Below are 24,018 nucleotides of genomic sequence, written 5' to 3'. Positions count from 1 at the left end.
CCAAAGATGGCTTGAAAGGAGATAGTTTGAAGAAGGATGAATTTTTCAACTTTCAGGAGAATGAACGGGCAGAGATAATTTGACTTTGGGCGACTGCTGAAAGTGCTTCTAGGGCTTGCATGACTTCTAGGGAGAGACGGGCTTCTTTGAGCCAGTCGGCCACGATTCTTCGCGGCTCGCCAGTCAGCTGGTTCAGGACTCGTGTGACGGATTCGATGTCGCCCTCGCGATTGTAGTGGCTCGCAGCGGATAAGAGCTAAAAATAAGAGTTAAAATTGAAAACAAAAAGCCGCTTTTACCTTATCAAGTGTCAAGTCCGAGTCACTCTCAGAAATCGCAGCTGGCTTCGACCAGTTTGTGAATTTATTCGTTACAGAGCTTCTCAGTCGCGCAAATAGTCCATGAGCATCTTTTCCGATCATGTGCTGGCATTTAGCGGCCTCGAGTAATCTGAAACAACTAATCATTTTCTGTTAAAAAGGGCATAAGCAGTACCTAGGTAGGGTGCTTTCAAGAGCTTTGGGAGATAGAACGCCGGAATCGAGCGCTTCTGATGGAATTGAGTCGATGATTGCGTGGACACTTTGATCTTCGATGCCTTGTACAAGTTTTCTGACACAGGAAAGCGGCTTGAAAAGGAGGATGAGAGGAAAAGGAGGGGAAGAGCTTACTTTGAGAGGTAGTTCCATTACAGCTGATTGCATTTCTTCCACAGAGAGGACGAGATATTGAAGATTTGATACAGTTCTGAAAAGATAATCAAATATTGGAAGATAACTAATGATAAGATTGAAAAAGCAAATACTCAGCAACTCAACTGCGCACGTAACCTGAGTCAAGGATCCTGAAAGCAAAAACAACTCAGATAAATCATTTATCTCCATCAGAACCCCGACTCAGGTTCTCTTATCGGTTGCAAAGGCCAGATCTCCCGAAGTCTAGCCAATATAACTCCCAAATAATTCTTACTTACAATTCAATTTTTTGTCGATCATTCAAGGCGCTTTCTACGCCATTCGCATATCCTAAAAGCTGGCCTAAAGTCGCCGCGTATTCTTGCTGCTTTTTCTCCAAAGATTCGATGCTCGCGTTTCTCTCTACAAAACCTGGCTCCGACAGTTATTTTCACGCATTTTTACCTGTAAGAAGTTCTTCCAAAAAGCGAACTTCACTTTCTTCGAGTTGTTTTTGGATTGTTTCGTTCGCTTCAACTCTGAGTTTTTCGGCCTGCGAATCGAGTTCTTCTTTGATGTGTGTGGAATGAGCAGCGGTTTGGCGAGCAAGCTGCTTTCGTAGGTCGTTTTCGAACTCTTCTCTCAATTCTTCTGCAATTTCAACCCGTTTGCTAAGAGAAAAATTGAAGTTCCTTCAATTTGACGTCTACTAGGTTCCACAAACTGTGAACTAAACCAGAGACAGGGTCCAAAAGAAGCTTACAAGAAACCTGTCAAAAAGAAGCTTTTCATTAAGCTGTTTTCAAACCCCTACTCAGGCTTTCCGTACAGGAAAACATGACTTACTCTTTAAGCATTTGCTCCTGCAGCTCAATGGTTCTTTGGAGTTCGATTTCGGCTTGGGATCTGAGCTCATCTCGCTGCATTTCCAGCGCTTTCTCTATTTCTTCTTTTTGGACTTCCTTTAACTCTTTGAGTTCTCGAGCGACGGATTCAAGGCGTTTCTGAGCGATGAAAATAAGGCCCTTGAGATCGTTGTCGTTGAATGTACTGCACAGATTATCCACGCTTTCTGAATTTATTGGGTAAATTTTCAACGAACTTCTCAAATGCAAGCCGAACAATAATTTATTGTTCATCGATATTTGAACTCACCGTCGTTGTTGAGTTCTTGGCCAAAAAGCTCCTTGAATTTCTCTCTTCTTTCATTAACAGACTCTTGGATTTCATCCTCCACTTTACGGAAGTTAGCCATCGTCTCAGAAACAGTCGCCAATTTGCTTGTGGCGCTGGAGAATGCCTCGTTCAGTGACTCAATTTCGTCCTTGACAAGTTCCACGCAGTCGGGGTTCTCTTTCGCGAAATTGTTCAACTCGGCCAAGTTCGATTCAGCTTGAGCAATAACTGATTCAACGGTGGCTTCAGCTGCAGACATTCGTTTACCAGCTTCAGTGACTTGAAGCCAGAAAGCAGCCATTGTATCAGGCGCAGCATCGGACAGAAGAGCCGCTTTTAGTCGCGATGTAGTTTTCGATCGAAGAAGAGGAGGAGTTGAGCGCTTCGACAGCGGTTTTTGTTGATCGGGAGGCATTTTGGGCGAGTTTGAGGATTCTTTCTGTTGGGCTTTCCGGCTCAATTGGCTCAGCAGGGACGGCTTCAGTGATTTCTTCCGCGAGGGGCGCATCTTCGGGGAGGGTTTCGGTGTTTTCTGGTGTTGTGTCGGCTAAAAAATAGAGAGATAAGGCGATAACGTCCGTTATCTAAAGATTTTATGAAAGTCAGGGTTCTGAAAGAGCTTTCTTATGGCTTTATCCAAAAAAAGATTCCGGAAAACTGAGTGCGATGATAAATGAGCCTTTCTTTGATCGAAATTCGATCATCGAATAAATTGCTCTTACCTAATGGTTCAATTTCGATAGCAGAAACAGTTTCTTCGACTCGTTCTTCAGCAACTTGGTCTTCTTTCTCCTCAACCTTTTCACTGCTAGCAGCTGCCGTCTCTTCGATAACAACTGACTCAATTATTTCTTCAGCGGCCGGGGCTTCCTCTTCTTTGGCTAAAACGACTTCGGGTTCGGGTTCAGGCTCTTTTGGTTGAGACGAAAGCTCCTCCCGCGCCGCCTCCCGAACTTCGGGAGCTGGCGCTTGGGTGGAAGTTTCTGGCGACTCAACTTTTGCCAAGTTCTTTAGAAACGCTACAAAATTCAAGATGAAAAAACTGAAAGCAATCGACGACGAATCACGATAAATGATAAATGAGGAAGTAAAGGGCATGCGAATTGGTTTGATAAATGTTGAACCTGGGTTCCTTTGTGTTGCTTACGAGGTAGTTCTGGTGCTTTTGGCATGTACTTGGAGAAGCTCTGATCTGAAAGGAGAGGGTTAAAGGAGACATTTGATTTGGCCGCGTTTCCGCCTCAAATCCGCATCAAGTCTAATTACCATTAGATTCTGGAGCTTTGACGTAATTCTTGTAGACCCAATTTCCGCCAGCAGCTCCAGCAGCGACGCCGAGAATCAACTTGACTCCCCCACCGCCACCGCCGCCGGAGGAGACCTTTTGCTTCTGAATCCGAGTCAATGTCCTCGGATGCAAAAGACGATTCATACTAAAATCGAGAAAAACTGTACCGCGATATCGCAAATAATATCAAGGAAAAGCATCATTGTTTTTTGCTCGCTTCAGAAGTTGATAAATTAAGCCATTTCGTCTCAACAGAATTATCTTCTACAGTTTTTATCTTTTTTATTTCTTCTTCGGAAAGTTCTCCAATGACTAGTGGGGCCGAAGCAACGACCAAGTTCTGTATTCCGTAGTAGATTCCAACGACAAGGCAGATGACGAGGCTCCAGCCAAAGATGGTCTGGAAGTTGCGGAACGCGCGCTAGAACTTGGAATCAATATGGGAGAGTTTGAAAGAACGAAAAGTACTTTATATTATTGAATTACCATAAGTACCATATTTGTCGATAAAAAGTTTATTTATAACTGAATTTCTTCTACGAAATAATTCTTACCCCCTTTGTAGAAATAAGTTTTGCCGAGATCGCTTCATCCCTCAAATGCAGCGGCAGCCAATCTTCCGGAATTTCTCTCTTTTTCGCCAAAACAGTCGAAACTGCAAAATTCTTTGTATCAAATCTTCGTGCAGCCAATCGGGACAGGATCTTCGTATTTGCACGGTTCATTCTCTAGAAATTTCAAAAATGACGATTTTGCGTGAAAAAGAAATTTCGAAAAGAGCATTTTCACTTTTAGCCAGAGCGTGGGAAAACTCGCACATCTGGGCGCGGAGGACTTTTCTGCTGGAAGCGCGCGATCCTTGAAGAATTTCTCCAGGAAAATCATTCGCGATAGAAAAACTTCAGCTAAGCTAAAGTTTAGTCTTAGTACATATCCTGCTTCTACATTTAACTTTCTCACATTAAATATGTAATAGATTTATTTTCAGTAAAATAATTGAAAGTGAGATTCTTCCATGATTTCAGTCCCTCTTCCTCAGTTCTTCTTCAAGACATTGCAGAGCGAAATCATCAACTGCATCGAATTTGTTTGCGAAAAAATATGGAGATTTCAGCAACTAAAAGACTGATCAATCAAGGCAAAATTTTGTTGTCATACCCAGCCAACATCGCCACTTCCAAAGACGCAAATTCCTCGGCGGTAATATCCTCGGCAGCGGTGATTTTTAGCGTTGTTCTCCCATAAAACCAGTCGAGCTAGATATGGGGTCTTCTAGAAAGAAGTTAAAAAACAAGGAAATAGAAGAGACTTACCCCAACAAATTCATTCCCAGGAGCATTTTTCATCCTCAAAATCGTCGCCCAAATAAACTCATCTGGCGAAAAAGAATCTTTCGACCACTCGATCAATTCTCCAACCTCTTCATCTTCCCTGGCCCATTCGATAAACTCCCTCGTGAAGAAATTGTACGCCATTCCGGAAAATATCTCAATGTCACCGGGAGGTGGGATCTTGTCTTGATCCGTCATTCTCGGGTGCAAGCTGTATTCCGATTTGTCGGAGTAGTATTGTCGCAGTTCCCAATGCTTCTCGTATCGCTTTTTCTTTTTGGAATTCCAAGCCAAGGACATTGAGTAGCTTTCGATCGAGTTTCTTGGGTACAAGGATTTGAGATAATTGACGATTTCGGAGTTACTTTTCAGTGGAAAATCCTCGCTTATTTTGGCTCATTTAAATTTTTTTCTGAATTCTAAATTTGATAAATAAAAATTATGAATTTTGAGCCATTCCCGCAAAGATTGATCAAATATCTCCATTGAACTTCATGCTACCAATTGGTTGACAATTATTGTTTTAAAACTTTAAATTATCAAAAATAACAATGAGACAACCGACCTGAAGAAGCTCTTCAATGCAGTTCAGATCAGCTTGCAGTCGTTCATAGGATGCCCAGTAGACGCTCTCACGTTTCTTCGCCAAGAAAACATTCGGAAAACAGCTTGCTAGGGCTTCGAAATCTTCAAAAACATCTTCAGGTGCCTTTGCGTCGATATGAAGGCAGTAGACATTGTCAGGAGAGTAGATCGCTCTTAGAAGTCGCTCTGCTTGACCCGGATTTTTATGGAGTACCAAAGAGTACGCAAGGGGAAAATCAGCGTTGGAAGATAAAAAGCGGTAGTTGCGGGAATTGACAAATTCTGAGCAGCCTTTTGAATGAATAAAAGATGAGATTGCACCGTCTGGCAGACTGAGTGAATCGATTTTGTTCGAAGATTGGTATTTCTTTATTCGTAGCAGCTCATGCTCATCTTCCTATTTAAAAAATAAGGAGTTCATTCCCGATAAGAAACTTTTAACTTACGCGAATAAGAGCCTCACAGTTGGGAGTAAATTTTTCCGGCAACTTCTCTTTTTTCTCATGCTTATCTTCTTGTTGAACTTTCGTTGACAGGATCCTCAAATGCTCTCTTTTGCTCTCTTTGGAAGGGTCGCAATTTTTTCTCATGAAAAAAAAGAAAAAATCATGATTGACCCAGCCCTATTTCATTCGATTTTTTGATGAGAACAAACTCATTCTCTCTGGAAAAAAGAAACCCGACAAAAAGCCCAATGAAAAACAAGCTCAAGAAGCCGACTTTTTCGTAGCGTAACATTTCAATCGGTATCTTTTCTTTTTGACAGCTTTTTTCTCAATTTCTTTTCGACTTTTTGTTTTTGCAAAGCTTTTGATTAAATTTCATATGCAGATGTTTTTCTCAATAGCAAAGAAAATTTCCAAAAAAGGAGATTTTCGCGGGCTCGCTTGTTTTCAATTTTTCGAAGAAGATAATTTTAATTGTGTTTCTTATGGCTCGGTATTTTGGCTCTGGACCTGTCTTGGATCCTGAGTCAGGGTCGTGAAAGAGCTCCTATATAGAGACAGAGGATTCTTCGTTGATTCATTTTTCATTTTCGTAAGAAACAGTAAATACGCAAGTGAGCCGCAACTGGGAAAGCAGCTGTCAAATGAAGGAAGCCTTCTGAAGTCGGGACGCTCCTGGATGGCGTGGCGGCGCGTGCGACGAATTTACGACGATTTCGATTACACTCGAAGTCGAGTGCCCGGCTCGTCACAGCGCCCAATAGAACTGTCGCTATCAAGATCCCTTCTGTCATTCTGTTTTCTCGTAAAAAATTACCGCCACCCGTTCTGCCCATTTTTTTTCGTTGTTTTTGGCAAGAAATGGATTTTTTTCTTGATTTGGTTTCGGATTTCGGTGGCACCTGACGGGCTCAAGGTCACTTCCGTTGCGCTGATAAATGCATTATCGAGCCTCGGGCGAGTTTGTTTTGTGACCACATTCCGCCATGCACCTGGATTCTGAAATTCATTATACAGCTCGAATCCAAATAGTAGTTGAATAAATGCTTTATCTTATCGAGCAGAAATAGGTCAGAATTTCTTGTTCAAATCTCCTAATTCCTCCTTATTTCTACCATCGATTCAGACAGGATTCGAAAAGTTTGAGCTAAGTTAAGCAAAGCCTGATTTTTTTATGCTTTGCAAACTAAGCTCACACTTTTTTGACCATTTTATCCAAAATATCAAAGTTATTCAGCTTAGCCAAAATATCGCTAAGCTAAATTTGGCTTCTGCTAAGCTTAGCTCAGCTTAGCTTTTTTGAATTTTTAGTGCTTTTGCTTTTAAATTTTGATTCGATAAGTTTAGCCAGGAATATGATAGGCAGGCTTAGCTCAGCTTAGCCAAAGTTTGGTTCTTTTATTAGCTAAGCTAGCTTAGCCTCTTATTTATTGTCTTAAAAGAAGAATCTAAATATACCGAGAAGGGGAAAAATATCAATGTTTTTAAGGCTCAGTTTGCTTAGTCAAATTATAATTCGGTTAAGCTTAGAAAAATTGATTCATTTCATTTGTTAAATCTCATAAAAATTGTAAGAAGCCACTGAGCGCGTAACTTTTCGGCAAATTTTAAATGTTTAATCGCGCTCTGCCCCGAGTGTGTGCCTAATCGCAAACAAATCCTTGGGCACATTTAAACGACGAATGTCATTTTTGTCAAATTCGAAGAGCTCTAACATTTGGGCACTGCAATTGGCGCCAGAAGACCTTTTTTCTCGCGCCAAGGACAGAAATTTATTATTCAGAAAAATAAACACATGCCTAGTCAATCGTGAATTTTTATCGAAAATTTATTCAAGGAGAGAAATTTAAAAAAAAACGGAAAGAGAAAGGAGGAAAAATTCGCCGAAGGGCAAGAATAACCTGACCAAGAGAAAAGGTGCCTAAGAAGATAAATGGCCAGAGAAGATAATTTTACGAAGAGACTCAGTAGACTATTCAGGTATTAATAAAGAAAAAACGATAAAATATTAAATTTAAGGGAGTCATAACAATTATCTCCATGTTTAAACTAAAATATGAATATTTTTTAAGAAAAATTATTTTTCGATTTCCTGAAAACTTTAGATATCGGATCATATTAATGACAAACACTAAATTTGTATAATAAAAGAGTGACACCCTTAATTTAAAGCCTTTTTTATCAAAAATAACAGTAAATGAGCTTCTATTAAAAACGTTTAATAAGGGTAACACATGCTTAATAACGCAGAAAATAACCGCTTGAATGAATTATTTTTTGAAGTCTATCCCCTTAAAAATCTTCATAGGTCGCTCTTAATTTGTTCATTTCAGAAGCGTTCGAAAACGCCCAGAAAAAAACGATCTCAAAAATTCAGCACATCAACAACAAGCTGCTATAGAAGCAAGGAAAGCTCAAAATTGATTTTTGAATAGAAACTTTGAATAAAATTATTGAGCAAAATAGAACTTTATCGACCGCTGAGCAATTCCAACAAAACACGCAAAGTAAGTTTACCCACGCTTTGATTATTTGAGCAAAAGTCAGATTTGAGCGACAAAAATTTTCTTTTGATCGTCCGTGAATTTATTTAACGACCCAAAAAAATCCCTAGGAAATTCCTTTTCAATATTTGCTCGGGCCTTAAAATTGCCCCAGAAAAAAGCTCTGAGCTGGGAAGTGTTGACTTCCGGCCAGGACTTATAAAAAAGAACCGAGTGCTTGTGCAGCGAGTGTTGTTTTAAGAACTTGAAATTTTAGCGTGAAAAAGTTGAATATTTGACATTTTCGATTTTCAGCTGAGCAAATTTGGAAGCACTGAATACACTTTCCGGTCGCTTCTTTTCTTACGATCAAAGTTATATATTTCTGAATATTTATTTAAAAAGAAAGCTTTTTTAAGGGTGTCAACGACGATTTTGGCAAACTATTGGAAAAGGTCTATATCGATGTTGATACCCTTAATATCAATTTTTATCATGAAATCTCATTATTTGGACCTAAAAAAGTATTTTTCCATTGAAATAAGGGTGGCACCCTTATTCTTCATCAATGAAATTTTCTTTTGAAAAACTCAGAATTGAAGCTAATTTCTTATTTTTTTTTCTAGAGGAGCTGATCGACCGGCTGCGGGCCGAGATCCGGGACAAAGATGCAATCATAGAAGAAAAGAACGAGCAGATCAAAAAGCTGCAGGGTGAGTTGGAAAGATGCACTTGAGCTTGAAAGGTAATGGTTTCCTAGATGTTCTCATCGAATACGCGAAAAGCGATGACGAGACACAAATCGTCCAGTATGACGATTCCGACGCCAACTCGCCTTTGATCATCAAGGGCCAGGGACAGAAGGGCAAACAGGTATGCGTTCTAGCTTTTTTCAATGGAGATCTTTTGGGTCTCTTGAAAAACTGGCTTCAAATTGAAATTTCATCAAAAAATTTTATCAAAAATTTCCGCCCGGAAGCTGAGTAAAAGTTCAAAACTCCCCGTTTGACAAATCATAACACTATTAACGTTTCCGAAATCGTCAAAATGACGCCCGTTTCAGACAGCCTGCCGGAAGTATGGCCGCATGAGCGTGAGTTTGACCTCTTTAAACGAAAACTGCTACAGTAGCGATTTCCTACTGTAGCTCAGGGTGGAAACTTGGGCGTTTGTTTCTGTATTGAAATGCTCAAAAGCCCCCTTTAAAAATTTTTCTTGGACAAATTTTTCAAAATAGAGACGATTTTGATCAAAAAACTGATCAAAAATTGACATAAAAAATTAAGGCTCTCTCGGCGGAACCAGCATCAGCCGGAAACGAAGCTCCAGAGAAGCTAAAAACAAGTCCAAAAACTGAGGGTGAAAAGAAATTCATCAGAAATGCACTCTCTTCGAATTTGTTTCTCAAAGGCTTGTCTCTCAGACAGCTGGATTTGTTGGCCGATTATATGAAGCAGCAGTTCTTCAGTGATAATGAAAGTATTATTACTGAAGGAGAGCTCGGTAAGGGACAACTCTAAGGGTCAAAAAATTCGAATTAACGATGCTTACCCCCTTAATTTAAGGATCTTCAATGTACGTCCTCTCCGATGGCGTCCTAGAAGTCCGAAAAGACAACCGAATCCTAAAAGTCATCAACGAAGGAGAAGTTTTTGGCGAACTCGCGATCCTGTACCACTGCAAAAGAACAGCAAGCGTCATTACGAGAGAAAAATGCAGAATATGGAGGTGAGTTACAGTCGAATTGACAGATTCACTGCGCACAAATTTCAAAGAATGAAGAAGTCGTTGAAATTTTTGAACGAATTTATTGCACTGAGGGGGAAGTTGTAACTCAAAAGCTTCCTTTTCTATCGTTGGAATTTCTCGATAGCAGACGATTTTCAGCCAATCAGAAACCAGGATTTTGCGTGGCAGCCAATCAAAACCTTTCTTTTGCCTCTGCGCCAATCAAAACCATCTATTTTGGTTTTTGGCTTATCAAAAGTCTTAATTCCGAGAATAAGCCAATCAGAAGCTCGTATTTTTCTTTCTGCCCAATCATAAATTTCCCTTTGTTTAATTTATTTCTTCTTTATTTCAGTCTTTCGAGAACGGTATTCCAGCACATCATCAAAACCTCAGGCAAAGAGGAACTGGACAAGCGGCTAAAATATCTGTCGACCGTAGATCAGGTGATTTTTTGACAGCTAGAAAATGAATCAAGAGAGCTTCCACGTGCGTAAATTCTCGAGCACCGTCTCAATGACTGTATTTGCAGCTGAAATTCCTGTCAAAACGAAATTTACACAAAATCGTCGATTTATTGGAGGAGGAAACGTTCTCCGCAGGAGATACGATCATTCACCAGGGGGCGCATGGGAACACTTTCTACGTTATTTCAGAAGGAACTGTTAGGATAACCATAACTGATGATAAAGGTACAGTATTGAAGAAGAACAAGAAAATAGGATTTCGATAAGCTGATGAGAAAAAAGCTAGCCTAAGCGTGACATTTTTCTTAAAATAAAAACTCAGCTTAACTTAGCTAAGCTGATCTGAATTAAGACTAAGTTTGCCTAGCCAAAGTTATTCAATGCGAAATTCAAAAATCAAAGCTTAGTTAAAGCTGAGATTTAGCTTAGCTTTGCTTAGTCGACAACTAAGCTCAGTTTATCTTCTCCAGGAAGTCGCTGAGCTAAGCCGCTGGCTAAGCAATCTAAGCTTAGAAAATTTTCAATTTTCATCGCTACCTTTTTAGGCGAAGAAAAGACCTTGCGCGAAATGGGCAAAGGAAATTATTTCGGTGAAATGGCTCTTCTCAGCGAAACCACTGATAAGCGATCTGCCACTGTTTCCTGCGTCACTGCTGTTTCTTGCTATACTCTTGATCGGGAGCCCTTCCGAAAGCTCATCGGAAACGTCGCGGAAAAGGTAAAAAAGGGGATGAATTCGGTTCTGACTCTTTTTTTAGGACTGGAACAATCCGAGCTCTGGAAAAATGTCTGTCGATAGTCTTCAACACAAAGCTTCTCAGGAAAATATTTCAAGTACTTTTATTTTTAACAGTTTTTTCAGAAAATTTTGGACAAAAAAGTTTTCTTAAAAATTTTTTCAGTCGGATCTTTTTTGGCTTTTCATAACTTGAACATTTTGGCTTTTCTTCTATGATTTCTTCAAATAAAAAGCCATAAAGAAGCATTTCTTTTTTGAGAAATGATTCTCGCTGGCTTGGATTTTGACCCTTTTATGGTGCTGTTTTTTCGTGTGCATGATTTTGAATGTTTTAATAATTAGTGCTTTCTCGTCATGCTGACGCGGCTCTATTGAAGAGTCAGCGAATTCTTTTTTCAAGCATTTTTAATTATTGATAATTTGAGCTAGTAGAGTCAGTTAAGGGGGTAGAACTAGATTTTTCGAATATAAGTAATTTTCGAGAGCCAATTTAAACAAGAAAAATCTGTTTTTACTAATGATAAGGAAATTTCCTCTTAGATGTTGCGAGAAAAAGGGTTGAACTATCTTAAAATGGAATTTAAAAGATTTGGCTAGTCACGCGGCTCGAGAAATTTGAGGACGCAAATGAGCTAAAATCGCAATTTTTGAAGAGATGGGTTGACGTTTCGCTCTCTTCCGCAAAAATGTGTCGACGAAAAAATTTTTTAAGAGAAATGTTGTTAGATCTAGGTTTGTTATATCTTCAGCCGAAGAGAGAATTCGAAAATCTAAGCTCTCCTGCCTTTGAGCGCCGGTCTAGAATTGGCTATTTTCGAAAAACCTAGTTCTACCCCCTTAAGGGACCCCGCCGACCGAGCTCCGCGCGCGCTTCTCGCTATTTTTCTCTCTTAATCTTCAGCTGGATTTATTTTTTCGATTATGATAATTTTTTGTATACTAACTAAACTTTTTATGCTCTTTCATCTGCATTTCTTAAAATTTTCATAGCTTATTGCTACGCTGAGTAAGGGCGAAAACATTGGCGCTCGATTTCAAGTGTACATAAGTACTCGAAATATTCGGATTGACACTTCGAGACTGCCCTCACTGAAAAGCCCGTGCCTTCTTTCATAAGGCTTACTTATTGAAATTTAATTAAAACTTATGCAGCGCTCGTAATCGAGCGGTTTATGAAGGTTCTTCTGATCAGCGCAGCGGGAATCCCGCGCCAACAGTGTAAACTGGCCGTGTTTCACGCCGAGCGCTCTAGGTAACCCGCATTAATCCCACGATAATCAGATAAGTAAACGCTTCCGGGAAATCTCAATAAGTAAGCCTTATGAAAGAAGGCACGGGCTTTACAATGAGGGCAGTCTCGAAGTGTCAATCCGAATATTTCGAGTACTTATGTTCACTTAAAATCGAGCGCCAATGTTTTCGCCCTTACTCAGCGTAGCAATAAGCTATGAAAATTTAAAGAAATGCAGATGAAAGAGCATGAAAAGTTTAGTTTGTGTACAAAAAATCACGATAGTCGAAAAAATTAAACCAGCTAAAGAGTGAGAGTGAAAAGAGCGAGAGGCGCGCGCGGAGCTCGGTCGGCGGGGTCCCTTAACCGTATGCGGCTCGCGGGGGAACTTTTTTCCCCCGAGCCCCCTTTTTGCTAATTTCTCGGCCAATTTTCGCCCAAAGTCAAAAATTTAAAAAGAATAAGAATCTTTATGAAATTTTCTATCTCGTGAGATTGTAAAAATGATATGTTAGTATTTTACATCGATGAGTAAATTGTAAAAAAGCGTGAAAAAAGACCATTTTTTGTCTCGACAACATGTAATTTGTCTAGAGAATCGAAGGAACGAGCATAAAACTGGTGCGTATTCGTCTCCAGAACATGAAATATATTACATAACAATCTCTAGTTCATCTGAATAACACCAAAAATTGAAGATTTTCTGTCTCCGAGACTCTGAAAACACGAAAATCGGCCCATTTCGCTCCGAAGAAGCGTAAGAAAATGCATAAAATTGTTCTAGATGGGCGGGGGAAAAGAATTCCCCCGCGAGCCGCACAGGGGGTGCTCTGACCGAGACGCATAGGGTTAAAGAAGAATATCTTTGGCTTAATATTGACTTTGAAATTCAAAAAGCTTCATTCTTTCGGAAACTCCATCCATACTCAATACGAGCTGGACGAGTTGGAACTGATTACGACCATCGGAGTCGGTGCATTCGGAAGAGTAGAGCTCGTCCGCCCCGTTGGCGACGAAAACCACTCCTATGCCCTCAAGCGAATGACCAAATCAAGGTATTTTCCTCCTCCTTCCACCCTTTGACGGCTCTAGAATCGTGGAGCACGAGCAACAAGAACACATAAAAGCCGAGCGAGCTCTTTTGATGCGTCTCTCCAACGACTTTATCGTCAAGTGCTATCAATCATTTCGGTAAGCACTAAGGAAGGGAATTTTGTTTGACAGTTGATGTTCGATAGGGACAGAAAATATGTTTACCTGTTGCTGGATGCCTGTCTGGGAGGAGAAGTTTGGACGATGATTCAAAATCAAGGAAAGTGATTCGAACTCAAAACCCAAATAAAGAGGCTAAGTAATCTAAGCCAATGAGAATATTCGGCTTAGCCTAGCTAAGCTTGCCAAGTTTCTATGTAGCTAAGGTCGACTGAGCTGAGTTAAAATTTTCAGGCTAAGCTTCGGCTAAGCCAATCATTAATATTAAGTCAAAGCTTAGCTACGACTGTAACTTAGCCAAATTTCTTTCAAAATCACAAAAAGGCCCTTTTAATGAGCGCCAAGCCCAATTCGTCGTCGGCTGCGTGCTAGAAGCAATCGATTATCTGCACTCGTGGGGCATCGTTTACAGAGATCTCAAGCCCGAAAACTTAATGACAGACGACCAAGGTAGGATTGAAAGCTTAATCCCAATGTCAATCCGAGAATTGAAGGATACGTGAAACTTGTTGACTTTGGCTTTGCTAAACAAATTGGACACAAGAATAAGACCTGGACGTTCTGTGGTACTCCTGAAGTAACTATCATTCTTCGACTGAGCATCATCAAATAATCATTTTCCAGTACGTCTGCCCAGAAATCCTGCTCAATACAGGTCACGATCTCACCGCCGATCTTTGGGCAATGGGCTGTCTCATCTTCGAAATTCTCTCCGGGCGCCCGCCATTTTCCGTCAAAAGCGGCAACCAGCTCGAAATTTATCGAAATATTCTGAATGGAATTGATGCGCTTGAATTTCCCGATCGAATTTCAAGAACGCCGAGGCATTTTATCAAGAAGCTTTGTCGCAAAACGCCGAGAGAGAGGCTTGGAGCGGGAAAAGATGGAATTGAAGAAATCAAGAAGCAAAAATGGTAAAAAAATTCGACAATATTTTTGAAAAAAAAAAAATTCAGGCTTGCGGCAATGAACTGGAATGCGCTAAGAGGGAGGACTCTTATTTCTCCGATTCGACAACCGTACAATGGACCATCTGACGCTAGAAACTTCGATATGTTCAATCCCGAAACTGACGAACCGCCAGATGAGACTTCTGGCTGGGACGAAGACTTTTAGATAGTTTCTTCTGTTATGCACTGTAAATAAAAAAAATGAAAAGAGGAAAAACTCTAAGTAATTGTGATTTATTTAGGTATATAACGAGTTTTCTTGACACGAGTTTTCAGGAAAGATCGTGCTCGTAAATTTTGACATTTCGCCGAATATTAACATTGAACTTTATAAGAGAATATTAACCCGAGCAACGGAAAGTCGGTTCTCCAGTTGAAGAACGGCTCATTTTGCGTTATTTGTTATCCCCCAAAATTTTCGTCAATTTCGAAGATCAAGAAAAAGAAAGATATTTAAGACGAACTCATTTAAGAAATAACGAAGAGTTTAGATTTATTAATCAGTGATTGGCATAAATATCCAACGAGTCCCAAAATTCGCAAATATCCTTCTTCCAATTTTTCTCCTCGACAATCAGCTAGAAAATATTATTTATCAGAAACATGGCCATTTACTAACCTGATCGTCATTTCCAGTGTAGCCAGGGGTTCTTGTGTTGTAGCCGAGATGCAGAGTTGTCAGCTCGTTGCCAAACGCATCCCATTTCGGGAGAGACCCGTCTTTTTCGTATTGTGCTTTTTGCTCTTCGGAATATTGAGCGCCAGTGGAGTCATTTGGATCGCCAGTTCGGGCGAAATTCGCCCAGTAGCGGCTCATGAATCGCTCCAAAAGCTGCATGTTTTCTAGGAAAAATTCGAAAATGCATCAAATGAATACGTTACCAGAACGTAGTATGGTCTCAAAATTCGGCCACCCTCATTTTAGGTTAGTGTTAGGGGGGTTCCAAGGGGGCGAAGCCCCCTAGGTTAGGCCTTAGGGTTAGGAACTACGTACATTTACCCAGGGGGGTCCCGGGGGGCGAAGCCCCCGGGTTAAGAGTAGGGTTAGGAAAAATAAAAAATCAAATTATACTTGGCCGAATTTTGAGGTCATACTACCTACCAGAAGTCATTCCGTAAGGCAAAACATTGTTATTTTCATCACATTCGATAAATTTTTGGTCGTCGCCGTGAATTTCATCGAATTTTTTGCAGTCAAACTGTTCCTCAATTGCGAATATGTAACTTATGATTTGATCAAAACGATTCCAGCTAAAACGTATTCCATGTCGATATTTTGATCAATTTCCTGAGCTCAGCCGCATGGCAACTCATATATTTGCAATTTTCATACTCATCCGCTCCTGCTTCCCGATTCTGACCGCCGATTTTACCCAAAAGAGCGGACTTGAAAGATGGAACTCTTGATTCTGTGTCAGGAATTCCTTGAAAACCACCAACTTGGGAGATATCTGCAATCATTGGAGCTCGAAAGTGCCACCTTTAAAGAATCTTTCAAAGGTTGTTATTTGAAAAGGGTTACCGATAAGTTGGCTTGGATGCTTTTTGAAGAATCTGATTGGTCGGACAAGAGAAAATCCATTCAGTTCCGGGCTCTTCAAAGGTATCTCGCTCATCTGGGCCATCATCGCCAATGCAAGGAAGATTCGCTAAAATTTCATGAATTCTGATTTCTTATTAAAATTTCTAACTATTAACTGCTTCACAAAGTGTTGTCAAAGTGCCATCAACAGCTGAACAAGCAACTCCTTCGAGGCCGAGAGCATCACAAAGCCCCTTCTTGCAATCTTCAACTGAAATAGACTTCCCACTTGGCTTGTCTTCCTTGCAGGCAGCTGGATATTGTTCCAAAAATGCATCAGCAGTTTCGTTATGCTGGATGATCGCTCTTACTGCAAGTTCGTAGGTTGCACCATTGATTGGTCCTTTTGGCCAGATTGAACGGATGAAGATTTCTGTTTCATGCTCTGTATTTCCAATCATGATGTTCCGGGACTGGTCGTAGTCGCCTTCCATGAGCTTGATGTAAGGCTGCTTCTTGATGATCACGTGGTCGATGACGGGAGAAAACGGCATCGCAGCAAGGAGAAGGCGGGGAGAATGAATTGTGGGCATATTTGGGACGATATCGTGAGTGATGTTGTACATTGGAATCTTTCGAAGGCAGCCCATTCGATCGTCAGAATCGTAGCAGCCAGCGAGCTCCGCGAACTGCTGGAATTGCCGTTGTCCCTCCCAGTGTTCCTGGAAATTATTTAGAGTCTTGATTTTTGATAAAAATTTTTAGTGGATTCATTTTGACGTCAAGACAAACAAATTTTCAGAAAAAAATCGAACTATTTCGATTTGCGCAAATAATGAAAAATTCCAAGATAAGACCGACCTTGACGGGAATGGCGAGTGGATTTGAGTGGATGTTTACAGAGTTGATGCCCGGAGTCTCGAGTAGATGCAGCGTCGTGGACACTCCCCCAGCAGATTGACCAAATATCATAATTTTCTCGCTATCTCCTCCGAACTGCTCGATGTTTTGACGGACCCACTCGACGGCCAGCTGCTGATCGCCAAAGCCAACGTTCGCATGGCTTCGCTCGTCTTCGTTCATTTCGAGGGCCAAAAAGCCGAAAGCGCTGAGTCTGTAGTTGACTGTAACGACGACCATATCCATTCGTTCCGTGATGAACTTTCCATCGTACAGTGGCGAGCTTCCTGAACCCCAAGCAAAAGCCCCACCATGGAACCAAATCGCAACGGGAACTTTTCGTCCATCCCGAACATTCGCGCTCGGCAAAGTTCGTTTTTCGACATAGACGTTCAAATACAGACAATCTTCGCTGATGTCACAACTTCCCGGTGGACCATGGCATTTTTGTGGACAAATAGATCGGAAGTTCTTTGCTTCAATTGGCTTTTCCCAGGATTCAACGGGTCGTGGATGTCGCCATCGCAAGTTGCCGACGGGCGGCTGGGCGTATGGAATGCCCTTGAAGCTGACGGAATTGTGCTGTTTGTTTGCCCAGACGCCTTCCATTTTCTCATTGGGGTCCCACTCGAAACCGATAACAGGGCCATTTTCCGTTTCGACCTTGAATCCGCCCTCGCGCATTGGAGGATCTAGAACAGAATTTGAATTTTCAATAAAAAAAACTATTCTTAATTAAAAAAATTTTTTAATTTTAAATATTTTTATTTTTTTTTAATTTTTATGTTGATTAGAGGATTATCTACAGTAAATTGAAAATCTCAAAAATTTAATCATCAATATCTTATTTTTCATATCTTAAAACTTACCAGCTTCATCAGAACCGCCGCTGAGCCCAACCCCCAGGCCGATAGCCAAGCCAACTGCACAGGCACAGCCGATGCCGATCGCCCATTTTATCACGTTTCTCATTTCACTTATGAGATGTTAGCGTGGCGACCAGCTTCTGATAACTCTGCCGAATGCAAATTTGCGCTGCGACTTATCGACTTGTTTGAGTTCTTTTTTTTTTTCGTAGTGCCAGTTATTTTCGAATTCTTTTGCGATTATTGCGTAATGGATTCTCAGCATTTTTTTTCCTAATTGAACCTTGCCAAATAATTATCAAAGAAAAGCCGTCACAACCGGCTGCATCAGAAGATCAACGTCTTCCGGAGATATTTCGACAGTTGAAAATCAGTCACTACATAATTTTGCATGCGCTAATAATAGCTAATTACGCTGCGTCATGATGCAGAAAAATATAAATTCAAGCGCTGCGCCGGAAAAAAAATCAAAGTGATCTTCGCAGCGATGAAACTTTTTTCCTTTTTCGCCGGTTTTCAAGCAATCAGCGCTCAGACTTCTGACTGTACGTTGGAATCCTTCGATGTCTTGAAGAATGATACGACGACGGATTATGTCAATTGCGATGGGGGTATCCTTAAAGTCTCGATTCCTGAATGTCTTCTTGAGAATAGCGGACTTGACAAAACAAAAGTTTTACTCGGTAAGTCGTTGATCCCCAATGCTCTGATAATAATCGAAAATTAAGGTGACAAGAACTCTACAGCTCCCGATACAAGATGTAATGGCGCCGTTGAAAATGTCAATGGAACCGATACTGGCAACTTCATCTTTGACAACTGCGCTCATGTCGCCCCAACGCTGTTACCTGATCCAGAAAATGCAAATAAAACCGAACTCGTTTTTCAGACGAGTCTCTTTACAGATGAGCGAGCGGACAAAGTCATCGGGGATATTTCAAGAAAATATGGCCTGGTAAGAATCAGGCTTTAGGACCCCCCCGCCGCCTTAGCTTTTTCTTTCGAAGAATGAAAATTTTTAAAAACACCATATTTTTGGTCCTTAATGCGTCCTCAGGTTAAACTTGCTTTATAAAGACCCCCAAAAAATGAAGCCTCAAAATCGTTTTTGAGCCGTAGAATTCATTTCCGGGGTCAAAATTATAAAATTCCGAAATTTCATTTTTCGACAAAAACTGCCGGGGGGGGGGGTCCTTAAAAAGAAAAAATATTCATCACATTATTTAAGGATCTCGACTTGAAATGCATCGTCAAAACGGAGCAAACCCTCTCTCTCGGCGACAAGGCGATTCTTACAAAAGAAAACTACCACAGAGTTGTTCTCGAAGACAAGGTCGGCAACTTCGAGGTCAGCGTTGGTGTTTACGACGAAGAAGGGAGTGTCAGTTTTGATGCTCCCGTCGATGCGACTCATGTTTTTGTCATTCCGAAAGAAGTATTTTTGCAATTCGAAATCGAAAATGCCGGAACGGACTACGAATTGCTCGTTAAACAGTGCACTGCCACGTCCTTTGACAAGACTCACATGATTATCGACAATTACTGCCCGATAATGGACAATGGCGTGGTGGAGGACGATACAGTCGCTTTTCTCACACCAAGCCCTCCTTCCAAAACCCGACTGAAATTCGCGTCCTTCAAGTTCACTGACCAGGAGGACGAAATTCCGATCGACATCGAGTGCACAGTCGTCATCTGCGGTTCTTCAAGTGATTGTACCCTCAATACGGCCTGCGGTTCAACCAGCATTCGGCGACGACGATTTGCGCAGACGGAAATGGAAGTGACAGAAAGCCACATTGTCCAAGCACGAATCAATGTCTTCTGAAATTTCTGAAAAACTTGAAAATCTGACTTTTCTCATTTTTTTGTTTGGAATTTATTTAATGATTTTTGGACAAAAACTTGCTAAATTTGCGAGACTTTTTACGTTTAACTTTTTAAATGTTTTGTCACATGACTTGAACGGACTGGAACGACTTTTCTTTGCCAAACAAACACCTTTTCCTTATCTTTTTTCTGCAAACAAAACAAAAAAAATAAAAAATGTAGAAGTATAAAATCTCTTTTTCACCAAAAAATTAATAGTCAATCAATGACAAGTCAGAAAAAAAAGACTTGGAATTCAAAGATAAATTGTCAATAATCTATTCATTTTTGGTCAATTTTTGCAATTCTAAGCACCGCGTAGATAATTCAGGTAAAAACGAGGAATTTCTTCAAGATCTTTTGGTTCGTCGACTTTCTCAACTTTCATGAATTGGGCAAGAAAGCTCATCATTTCTTCGTCGCAGTTTCTGAAGCAGTGAACAATTACCGGCGATGCTTCACCAAGTTGGCTGTAAAACGTTCGGTAGTGGTGCTTTCTAGCGTTGTTCAACCCTCTGTTGAATGAAATTTTGTCGCCAAAAGCGGCTGGAAGAAGAAGAACACTAAGAAGCATTGAGAGCTGTTTTTCGATTTCTTGAAAGAGTTTTTTTTTTGTCGAAAAATACGTTGATGTGCACAGATAATTGAGAAAATCACGCTTATATATTGAATTAAATTAATTTATTCGGGATTTAGTAGGGCGTCAAGGAGCATTTCGGAATATGGCGCTACATCAAATGATTCATTCTCGTCATAGGCTCATCGCTGAAAATTTTCAGACAAACTAAATTAATTATTAATTGAATAAATTACTCAGACCGAACAGAACCGAGACATTAAATGAATTAAAAAGTCTCGATTGCCTCGAATAATTCCATTTATAATGAAAAATGAAGGTATTGAACAGGCGAATCTGAAATTGAAATGAATCGCCGGCTCAAATCCCGTCAGATTGACGGGTGTCAAACCTGTCTGTTCGCCAACGAACACAGTTAGACAATAGCGGATCCCTTTTCTTTATTTCTTTCGGGCAAAAATTATTTATGAACAGGTCTGAAAAGAGTAAGAAATTTAACAAAGTCGGTTATTGAGCCGAGAATCTTCAAATCCCCTTTTGCCAAATTCGCGACCGCAGTGGCTGGATGGGTTAACAAATCTTTGAATTTTTCCGAAGTTCCAATCAAGCCATTGTGAATTTCCTCGCATTTCTAGAGCTCCAATTTTTAGGACGATTTTCGACTTGTTTCTTACCTCTTCGATATTGACAAGAACGCCATTTCGAATCAGCAAATTGTATTCTTTCTCATCGATATTGAAATAGAAGCATTTTCGTTCATATTCGACAAGAGCTCTTGGGGCGTTCATTCTGGTTTCAAAGCTTCGAAGAATCAAGTCAACCGACAAGTTCGTCATGTGAGTTCGTCTTACTTCAGGGGTTATTGTCGGCACTAGAATTTTATTGATAAAAGTTTGAAGGGCCGGTTTCCTGAAAATTTGGGCAAAAAATCGAGGGTGAATTACCGTTGTTTGTCGCTAGAATATTCGCTTCGTTGAGGTACCAATTTCTTGCGGTCGGATTTGATTGGACCTCGGCGATGGCTTGGAGGATGAAGATTTTTGCTTTGAGGAACTCTTCTTTCGTCAGCTTTTTCGGGTGGAAATTCGATTCGGATTGAATTTTCACCTCTTCATCGATTTCTGAAATTTTCAGTCTTTTAAATCATGAAAAAGAAAACAGACAACCTGAGTAAATCATGATATCGACCAATTCTAGCGCCCACTGGAGATTTTTATGAGCACAATTTGGTTCTTTGCAGTTTAGCCCGGATTCGATGCTTTCATGAATTTCAGCAGCGATTTTGCTTTTGTCGGCGATTTTCAAGAGCTTTTTCGAAGTGATTTTTGGATGCAGCGGGCGGAGATTTCTGGGCAATCCATCGAACCAGCCAATGTATGCCGAGTAGACGCCCCTTACGCACCATTCTACTTTTCCGTACGTCTGTTCAAGCCATGGATGTTCCGCCAACAATTTCGGCAATTTGACAATTTCCACAATATCCTCAATCGTGTACAGATTTTCCATCAGTCTGACAGTCTGATCGTGGACAAATTTCATTCCATCGTGATACGTCACTAGAATTTCATCAATTTCTTTCGCTCCGTGAACAACAGGACTGTGCATGCCGACCATATGCTCTGCCTTCATCTTTCTGAAATTGGCGACGGTGTTGGCCCATTGTCTGACAGACCGAACGGGCGCTCCGCGAATCGGGTAGAGATTTGGGAAGTGGGGGTAGACGTTGTCTGCTGGGATCAGCACTTTTTCTTCGGGGATGAAAATGGAGATTTGATCGTCTGTTTCTCCAGGAGCGTGGAAAAGAGTGATGGTGAATTTTCCAAAGGGAATCGAAACTTCTTTTTCGAACGTTTTTGAGGGCCTGAAAAATGGCTTTTTGAGACGATTTTGAGTCGAATTTTTGTTTCAGAAATTTTTTTCAGAATTTTTTTTCAGATTTTTTTTTCAAAAAGTTTTTTTTCAGAAATTTTTTTTTAGAAATTTTTTTTCAGAATTATTTTTCAAAAATTTTTTAGTTCAAACTTACGGGACATAGCAGACTTCATTATCTCTATGCGTCAATCTGTGCCCAATGCCCGCATTAATCTGCCTCTCTTTCTCCAACTTGTGGCCAAATTGGCTGGTCGCTCTTCGAAAACCAAGGTAAGACAAATGAATAAACTTTTCGTTCTCGCTCTTGAATTTCTCATGCGCCCAGATGTCCGGAACCCTTTCTTGGTCAAGCGACTCGGCAAAGGCGAGAATTGATCCGGTTCCAAAACAATGGTCCGGGTGAAAGTGAGTGAGTGCGATGCCAGTGACTTCTTTTGGCCGACCGAGGAGCCTTTCAAAGTCCTCGATGATTGTTTCCATTACGTTGCAGTTTTCGGTGGAATCAAGGAAGAACCAGCGGTTTTCATCGACTATCAGAAGGCTTCAAGAATAAGTAAATAGATCTTCCTTTGTTACAAACCTAGAAGCGAGACTGTAATCAATCGCTGCATAAACGCCCGGCACCACTTCTTCAATCCTCTTCTTCGCCGGATATTCCTTCACTGTCCCTTCTAGCTCCTCCGAAAACAAGGGGCTTTGATCGATTCTGAGTCTCTTCGTTTTCTCATACTGTTGATAAGCAAAACGCGCAAGAAAAACGCCAAAAAGAGTGAGGCAGACTGTTTTCAGCTGTCCCATTTTTTCGAACTAGTTTCTTGCAGATTTTTTTTTAACCGAGGCGTGGCTCGGAATTTATCGATAAATATTTGGATACTGCGATTTTTAAAGTACTCTGCTAGTATTTCACCGACTGTTTTGCTATGTAAATCATTATTTCAAAGAATTAATAATAAATTCTCTAAATTTTTTCTTTTAATTAAATAATTCAGATTTTCCTCAATATTTTACTGATTTATTTGATAATTTTTCATTCAAGATTAAGAAAAAAAAGAGAATAAAGAGAATTCATAAATAATTGTGATCTTAAGAAAATTAATGTTTCATTTTAGTAAACAGTTCTTGAGAAAAATTATGAATGAAGTATACAGTATACTGTATACTCTTTGATGATAACAATTGGCTATACGAAAAGGAATTACAAGTTACATTTTCTGAGGATGAAATTTCATGGCAAATCAAAATTTTGCTCAAATTTATGAAAGAAAACAGCTGTTTCACATCTGACTTCTATGATCGCCGGAAAAAATGGATTATTCAGAAGTTTATCTTGATTCAAATCAGCGGCAATGCTTGCTTGATTCCAAGAAACAGCTTTTTGCAGAATAAACCATTTTAATAAAGAAAATAGAGTGACTATCTAAGATGGTAGAATGACGCTTCCGGGGGTTAATTATTTACTTTGAATATTTCAACTGCTTGTGCTGTTCAAACAGCTTTGAAACGCGGGAATTCTACGACCGACATTGTCTGATCTGCGCCTCGTGTTTGAAGAATCAAAGACAAAGAGACTGATTTTCAGAATAACGATTTTTTTCTTCTCAGAAGAACAAATTCATAATTCAGGTAAAAATGTAAGCTTTTGATTTTGAGTCAAAAATAACCATTTTTTGTCGATTCGTTCTTTAAAAATAATTCTGGTTTTCCAGTTTTGTGCAAAAATTTGAAAAATTATCCCAAAATTTTCAATTTTGAGATTATTTTTTGGACTTCGTCTCGAGTTTTTGATGATTTTGAGTCAAATCGAGCGGGAATTCTTGTTCAAAAAGGACAATAAAAAGCCCACACTATCAATAAAAAACTACCAATCTTCTGAAGATCACAGATATAAAACAAAAGAGCTTGGTTCCAGAAAATAATATGAATTATAAAATAATAAAATCGAAACTATGAGATAGTTCTCCCTTTTTCATTTTCAAATAGACGCCGCTATCGTTTCTTTTTTCCAATTCTTCATTTTGTGCATTTTATTCAACGCTTTTTCTGTTTAGCTAAGAACTTGACTGAGAGAAGCGGGCCTAAATAATCAAAACTGTATCAATAGA

The 24,018-nt window shown here is 40.1% G+C and overlaps 8 protein-coding genes across 11 annotated transcripts; 3 read left to right on the top strand and 5 right to left on the bottom strand.

Moving 5' to 3' along the window:
• Positions 1–50: 50 nt before the first annotated feature.
• LOC145698932 (uncharacterized) lies at positions 51–2,151 on the bottom strand. The gene is made up of 8 exons (XM_081776175.1): positions 1,830–2,151; positions 1,521–1,746; positions 1,140–1,345; positions 974–1,097; positions 672–747; positions 496–629; positions 300–450; positions 51–256 (listed from the first exon to the last, which is right to left on the bottom strand). Exons 1-8 carry the CDS (start codon positions 2,149–2,151, stop codon positions 53–55), a joined length of 1,443 nt encoding a protein of 480 aa, XP_081632301.1. The 3' UTR covers positions 51–52.
• A 4-nt stretch (positions 2,152–2,155) lies between these two features.
• Positions 2,156–3,900, bottom strand: LOC145699001 (uncharacterized). 4 transcript variants are annotated; one of them, XM_081776265.1, is made up of 5 exons: positions 3,693–3,900; positions 3,117–3,559; positions 2,986–3,042; positions 2,573–2,743; positions 2,156–2,397 (listed from the first exon to the last, which is right to left on the bottom strand). In XM_081776265.1, the coding sequence occupies exons 2-5, from the start codon at positions 3,280–3,282 to the stop codon at positions 2,156–2,158; spliced, it is 636 nt and encodes a 211-aa protein (XP_081632391.1). In that variant the 5' UTR covers positions 3,283–3,559; positions 3,693–3,900. The 4 variants fall into 4 exon arrangements, with proteins under 4 accessions (XP_081632391.1, XP_081632382.1, XP_081632375.1 ...); XM_081776256.1 differs by having other exon boundaries at positions 2,573–2,849; positions 2,987–3,042; XM_081776249.1 differs by having other exon boundaries at positions 2,573–2,869; positions 2,998–3,042.
• Positions 3,901–4,128: 228 nt separating this feature from the next.
• Positions 4,129–4,849, bottom strand: LOC145710967 (beta-1,3-galactosyl-O-glycosyl-glycoprotein beta-1,6-N-acetylglucosaminyltransferase-like). Its single transcript, XM_081788681.1, has 3 exons — positions 4,452–4,849; positions 4,297–4,410; positions 4,129–4,255 (listed from the first exon to the last, which is right to left on the bottom strand). The coding sequence occupies exons 1-3, from the start codon at positions 4,767–4,769 to the stop codon at positions 4,160–4,162; spliced, it is 528 nt and encodes a 175-aa protein (XP_081644807.1). The 5' UTR covers positions 4,770–4,849; the 3' UTR covers positions 4,129–4,159.
• Positions 4,850–7,128: 2,279 nt separating this feature from the next.
• Positions 7,129–13,486, top strand: LOC145711596 (cGMP-dependent protein kinase 1-like). Its single transcript, XM_081789285.1, has 15 exons — positions 7,129–7,480; positions 7,834–7,908; positions 7,967–8,007; positions 8,610–8,696; positions 8,744–8,856; positions 9,047–9,076; positions 9,270–9,486; positions 9,549–9,711; positions 10,067–10,157; positions 10,244–10,403; positions 10,724–10,896; positions 10,937–11,012; positions 12,996–13,203; positions 13,241–13,339; positions 13,387–13,486. The coding sequence occupies exons 1-15, from the start codon at positions 7,434–7,436 to the stop codon at positions 13,466–13,468; spliced, it is 1,662 nt and encodes a 553-aa protein (XP_081645411.1). The 5' UTR covers positions 7,129–7,433; the 3' UTR covers positions 13,469–13,486.
• Positions 13,487–13,687: 201 nt separating this feature from the next.
• On the top strand, positions 13,688–14,501 carry LOC145706600 (cGMP-dependent protein kinase 2-like). The gene is made up of 4 exons (XM_081784024.1): positions 13,688–13,810; positions 13,855–13,937; positions 13,985–14,274; positions 14,317–14,501. The coding sequence occupies exons 1-4, from the start codon at positions 13,795–13,797 to the stop codon at positions 14,474–14,476; spliced, it is 549 nt and encodes a 182-aa protein (XP_081640150.1). The 5' UTR covers positions 13,688–13,794; the 3' UTR covers positions 14,477–14,501.
• A 276-nt stretch (positions 14,502–14,777) lies between these two features.
• LOC145711595 (acetylcholinesterase-like) lies at positions 14,778–17,735 on the bottom strand. The gene is made up of 8 exons (XM_081789283.1): positions 17,602–17,735; positions 16,694–17,424; positions 16,002–16,554; positions 15,833–15,959; positions 15,569–15,790; positions 15,413–15,534; positions 14,930–15,153; positions 14,778–14,888 (listed from the first exon to the last, which is right to left on the bottom strand). Exons 1-8 carry the CDS (start codon positions 17,702–17,704, stop codon positions 14,811–14,813), a joined length of 2,160 nt encoding a protein of 719 aa, XP_081645409.1. The 5' UTR covers positions 17,705–17,735; the 3' UTR covers positions 14,778–14,810.
• A 343-nt stretch (positions 17,736–18,078) lies between these two features.
• Positions 18,079–19,610, top strand: LOC145709616 (uncharacterized). Its single transcript, XM_081787307.1, has 3 exons — positions 18,079–18,281; positions 18,327–18,553; positions 18,827–19,610. Exons 1-3 carry the CDS (start codon positions 18,086–18,088, stop codon positions 19,424–19,426), a joined length of 1,023 nt encoding a protein of 340 aa, XP_081643433.1. The 5' UTR covers positions 18,079–18,085; the 3' UTR covers positions 19,427–19,610.
• Positions 19,611–20,230: 620 nt separating this feature from the next.
• Positions 20,231–22,616, bottom strand: LOC145696095 (linear primary-alkylsulfatase-like). Its single transcript, XM_081773085.1, has 6 exons — positions 22,497–22,616; positions 22,071–22,457; positions 21,211–21,905; positions 20,989–21,165; positions 20,719–20,915; positions 20,231–20,675 (listed from the first exon to the last, which is right to left on the bottom strand). The coding sequence occupies exons 2-6, from the start codon at positions 22,394–22,396 to the stop codon at positions 20,505–20,507; spliced, it is 1,566 nt and encodes a 521-aa protein (XP_081629211.1). The 5' UTR covers positions 22,397–22,457; positions 22,497–22,616; the 3' UTR covers positions 20,231–20,504.
• Between the last annotated feature and the right edge of the window lie 1,402 nt (positions 22,617–24,018).

Source organism: Oikopleura dioica, chromosome 1, assembly GCF_907165135.1.
Source record: "Oikopleura dioica chromosome 1, OKI2018_I68_1.0, whole genome shotgun sequence".
Classification (NCBI taxonomy): domain Eukaryota; kingdom Metazoa; phylum Chordata; class Appendicularia; order Copelata; family Oikopleuridae; genus Oikopleura; species Oikopleura dioica.
This window is presented reverse-complemented; position numbering and strand designations above follow the sequence as displayed.